General features: G+C 44.1%; 1 protein-coding gene across 1 annotated transcript in view; it reads right to left on the bottom strand.

Moving 5' to 3' along the window:
• pkn3 (protein kinase N3) overlaps window positions 1–5629 on the bottom strand; it is a 27827-nt gene that overhangs the window by 11897 nt on the left and 10301 nt on the right. Inside the window, exons 9-10 of the mRNA XM_005751958.1 lie at window positions 1720–1863; window positions 1457–1532 (exon numbers count right to left, since the gene is read on the bottom strand). Of these exons, the coding sequence (XP_005752015.1) occupies window positions 1457–1532; window positions 1720–1863 (220 nt within the window). The remainder of the gene's footprint in view (window positions 1–1456; window positions 1533–1719; window positions 1864–5629) is intronic.

Here is a 5629-nt window from a genome sequence, read left to right on the forward strand (position 1 = left end):
AGTTTGCCCCCTCACATATACTAATGTGCCACAAACAGGACTTTAACATCACCAACCATTCCCATGTTATTACGGTGCATCCATATAAATGGCCCACCCTGTATAGTAAATGGCTCCAGTGTGGCAGACAGAGTCCACATGCCCCACGTGAGGATGTCAGCCCTCCCTCATGACCTTATAAGGCCCGGTGTTTCTAATTGTTCGGTCAGAGACACTGACACCAGCAGCCAGCTGGAGGTCATTTTGTATCTCTGGTAGTGCTCATCTTGTTCTTCCTTACACAGATACTGGTCCTGCTGATGGATTAGCCTTCTACAGCCCTGTCCAGCTTTCCTAGAGTAACTGCCTGTATCCAGGACTCACCTCTATGTTCTTAAGACTGTTCTGTTACCAGCAAACCTTCTGGTAATGACATGTATTGATGTGCCATACTGAAGGAGTTGGACCACGTGTGCAACCCATGCAGGGGTCCAGGTATCACCTCATGACACCAGTAGTGACACTGAGCCTAGCCAAAAGCAAAATTACTCAAAAAACATGCAGAAAAAATGAAGAGGGAAAAATGTCAGCGGGTCTCCATCTGTAAAGCCATTCCTGATTTTGGGGTTGTCTTCTGTTGCCCCTCTAGTGAACCTGTTATTAATTTCATTACCACCAAACCAGATGAAAGTGATTAACACCCACCGCTGCCATTTAACTGACCAGATCAAAATGTCAGAAGTTTATGTGAGATGCAATACTCTGAAAGAAAAAAAAAGTGTTCCTTCTCAAATAGTCTTTTTTTCTTGAAATACAGTACATGTAACCATATTCTCTAAACATTTGCTTAGTAATATTTAAAAAACAATTGGTACCAGAGGGTTTCTGATTTGTTGTGTGCACATAAAACAGCTTGGCTACAAAACCTACAGATCAGCTGATATCAAAGCACACATAATGCTCAGCTGATATGCCATTGTATATCCATACCCAGTAGGGCATGCTATAAAAGCCACTTGACCTGAACATCATTGGACACCTGCCAGCTGCTCTTATCGTAGTGACATTTTGCACAGACACACCAGGAGCAACATTTTATGTCTATCTGTCAAAGCTAAAGAGGAGATGAAGTAGACTATAGCAATTCTAAGTAAGAAAGATTGTGAAAGCATCCAAGAATTGTTTCAGAGGTTCTAGATTTAAAACAGTGCTGAGAGAAACGAGCAGTCACAAAATAAGTATCCTTACTGTGGACATAATGAAGTTTCATTTTGCATTATTTATGTAATTACTATCAGTATGAAAAGGGTGAGATAAAGGTTTAGCATCAAATGCAATAAACAGAAAATGATCAGATTTTCCATTCAAGAACTGCCTGATAACAACTGAAATGGTCAAGGATAAATCGACATTTATCAACAAATCTAAAAAAATTTAAAAAAAAAAAAATGGAAAAAATATTAATAATTGGTGCCACCTTTTTCTTTAGGGAAAATTCGCTTCTGCCTCTGGAGCTTGAAGGGACGCTCAATGACAGGATTTATAAATGTCACCTGGAAAGGAACAGAGAAAGCGATCAGGATACAGTTACAGAATCTACACTGTACATGTGTTTAACCATGGGATACCCCTCTGAAATGACATAACCTAAGCTTGTGGCCATGTCCATCTTTTATGTACGGTCTATGCATGCCACAGAGGTAAATAAACAGTTTGAAGACTAGATATGAACAGGAGAACCTCAATAAAGAGAACGCCCTGCGGCTCCAGCTGGAGGCACATGCCATGTCGCTGGTTATCAAGGAAGTCTTCAAGCCGCAAGAACTTCACTCCACTTAATGCTCGCCAGTCTCTCCAGTACACAGCAATTTCCAGCTCCCTGGACTAGACCAACACACAGAAACATGCACACGTATGTGCACACACATGGATTACAATTCAGATATTTTCCTCATTTCATATTTAATTTGCATTGATTCTTGTTTCTGAATTATTACATTTGGTGTGAGGGATGTTCTGTTTTCAAAATAGCTACAAACAGGTTTCACTCACTGTCATTCTTAGTCTTTACCATTTACAATTTATTAAACTTAAAAACCCCGAATTTTGAGAGAAACAGACAGACAGACAGATTTGGTAATCAACTAACATTTGGAAATGTTAAAATGTAAGGTAATAAGATTTACTAAGTCCTACTTTAGGACGCGACAGTTAGAAAGAAAATTGGTGAACTTCATGAGTTCAAGATGAAATAGAACAATAAAAAAACAACTTCACTCAAACAACTATGGTCAAGTGATTATTTATTATACATACCTACATTTAAAAATTATTTTTTTATTATGAGGTTTTTCCTATTAGTCATCTACACCAGTCAGCCACAGCACAAAACCCTTCTGCCTAACATTTTGTAGGTAATTCCAGAATACACAGCTACATAGTCCTACAGGCAATGCTCAGTGGCTAGTGGATCTAAGAGCAGACCACAGCAACCTCACTGAACATGGTCCAGTGGCCACCACAGTGGCAGAAATTCGAGGAAAGGGTCTCCAGTATGAAGAGCTGGACAGCACCAGCCCCTGACATGGTTCAGGGGCACCAGCCCCTGAACCATGTCATGCAGTGCAGTGAGCTTCTTCAGCCAGTAGAGCTGAAGAAGCTCACTGCACTGCATGAGCATCTGGCAGTACAAATGAAACAGCTGCTAGTCGATGAGAGACACCCAGAATGGCTTACTGAAGGCGGGACAGTCCTGATCCCCAAGGACCCTCAGAAGGGTCCAGTCCCATCCAAATACCAGCCAATAACCTGCCTCAGTACCACATGGAAGCTGCTGTCAGGCATCAAAACAGCTAAGCTGAACGGGCACATGGCGCAATACTCGAGTGGGGCACAGAAAGGAATTGGCAAGAATACCAGAGGGGCAAAAGACCAGCTAAGGGAGGACGGAGTAGTCGCCTGAGACTGAAAGACTAGAATGACCAACCTGTGCACTGCCTGGATTGATTACAAGAAGGCCTATGACTCAATGACCCACACCTCGAATGCCTTGAACAGTACAAGATCAACAGGACCCCAAGAGCCTTCATCAGGAACTCAATGGGAATGTTGCGTATGACACTAGAGGCCAACTTGAAGCCCATAAAACAGGTCGCCATCAAGTGTGGGGAGCTACCAAGAAGATGTTCTGTCCCCAGTGGTGTTTTGCACAAGCCTGAGCCCCCTCAGTGAGATCATTGACAAGATTACATACGGGTACCAACTACAGAATGGAGCAATTGTCAGCCACCTACCCTAAATGGATGACATCAAGCTGTATGCCAAGAGTAAATGAGACATCGATTCACTGATCCACACCACCAGCATCTCCAGCAAGGACATGTCGTTCAGATTGGAGAAGTGTAGTCGGATGGTGACAAAGAACTGGAAGGTAGTCAGAACTGAAGGGATCAAACTATCAGAAGGCAACATTGCCAACATTGAGAACAACTACAAGTACCTGGTAATACCACAAGCAAATGCGAACCATGAAGAGGCTGCTAGAAAAGCTGCAACAAAAACACAGAGGGTCAGGCAAGTGCTGAGAAGTCAGGTGAACAGTAAGAATAAGATCCATGCTACCAACACCTACGCCCTGCCTGTGATCAGGTACCCCTGCTGAGATAATAAGCTGCCCAAAGGAAGAGACGGAAGGCACTAACATCAAGACAAGGAAGCTCCTGACCATGCATGGAGGGTTTCCCCCCCAAGTCCAGCACCCTGAGACTGCTAATCGAAAGGAAGGAGCCCGGGGACTGGTGAGTGTCAGCACCACAGCCCAGGATGAGACAACGAACATCCACAAGTTCATCAGCAAAAAGATGGCCACGACTGACTACTCAGGCAGCAGAAATGCAAGAAAGAGGAGCAAGAGGAAGAACCATCATGGAAGGACAGGCCCCTGCATGGTATATACTACCGGAAGATACAGGAAGTGACTGACATCCCGAAATCGTACCAGTGGCTGGACAACACTAAATTGAACGACAGCACAGAGGCACTAACAGGAAAGGGCAGAGCAGGCTGTACCTGCTGTGGAGACTCAGGTCTTTTGGAGTGAAGGGCCCACTCCTGAAGACCTTCTATGACTGTGGTGGCCTCAGCCATCTTTTACGGTGTGGTCTGCTGGAGTGGCAGCATCTCTGCTGGGGAAAGGAAGAGACTAAACAGGCTGATCCGGAGGCCCAGCTCTGTTCTAGGATGCCCTCTGGACCCAGTGGAGGTGGTGAGTGACAGGAGAAAGGTGGCTAAGCTGTCATCCCTGTTGGACAACATCTCCCACCCCATGCAGGAGACTCTGACAGCACTGAGCAGCTCCTTCAGTGGCTGCAGCACCCACAGTGTGGGACGGAGAGATTTCACAGGTCTTTCCTCCCCACTGCTGTCAGACTCCACAACAAAGACTTCAACTGATCAAACACACGCATCCACACATGCAATAACACTAAGTGCAATACTCTTTTCTGGGATCGTTGTATTATACTCAATTGTATATAGCATTTGTATTCTATTTTATTCAATTGTATATAGTATTTTATTTTAATCTATTCTATTGTGTGCAGTATCTTATTGATATCTTATTCCAGTGTTTATTTTTTTTCTAATTTTTCTATGTAACTTTGCACTGTGCACTGCTGTAACAAAACAAATTTCACACGCGTGGGACTATTAAAGGTTATCTTATCTTAATCATGGCAGCACAAGAACAAGCTCTAATCACAAGATCCATAGAGGCTGGGGTCTATACCAGGCAAGACCCCAGGTGCAGGCTGTGTAAAGTTACCCCTGAGACAATCCAGCACAAATGGACCGCCATAACCAAGTGGCCGGCAGAGTATACAGAAACATCTGTGCAGAGTATAGCCTGGAAGTCCCGAGGTCAATATGGGAGACGCCCCGGTCCAGAATGACCAAACTAAGATCCTGTGGGACTTCCAGATACAGACGGACAAAATAATGATGGCTACCCAACTGGACATGGTAGAGGAAGATGGCTGTAGTGACAGATGTAACGAGCAACATCAGGAAAAAGGAACACGAGAGGCTTGAGAAGTACCAAGGGCTCAGAGAAAAGCTTGAGAAAATGTGGAAGGTGAAGGTAACAGTGGTCCCAGTGATAATCGGAGCACTAGGTGCGGTGACTCCCAAACTAGGCGAGTGGCTCCAACAGATCCCAGGAACAAAATCCAAGATCTCTGTCCACAAGAGCGCAGTCCTAGGAACAGGAAAGATACCCCAAGGGACCCTCAAACTCTCAGGCCTCCGGTAGAGGAACCGAGCTTGAAGGAACAAAAGACCGCCCGCAGGGGCGAGGGGAATTATTTACAAGAGGACTCTGACACGGCTGACTATCTCATGTTTTGTTAGACACAAAATCAGCATGATTTCAGGTCTGAGTCAGTTCGGGATCCGATTTTTATATGTGCCAGTGCCTCGGGAAAAAAAAAAGACCTCACAATCCGACTCTGGGAGGAATAAGTATTTACGCAAGTAACAGAAAATCTTTTTCGTTTCTTCTGACTACTAGATAATAAATATGAACAAGAACTTTTTAGAGCACAATTTTATACTAGTTCCATCCAATCAAGAGGATATCCCCTTGCAAAAAAAT

Source organism: Pundamilia nyererei, unplaced genomic scaffold (assembly GCF_000239375.1).
Source record: "Pundamilia nyererei isolate P.nyererei 1_Seehausen unplaced genomic scaffold, PunNye1.0 scaffold00335, whole genome shotgun sequence".
Taxonomy (NCBI): domain Eukaryota; kingdom Metazoa; phylum Chordata; class Actinopteri; order Cichliformes; family Cichlidae; genus Pundamilia; species Pundamilia nyererei.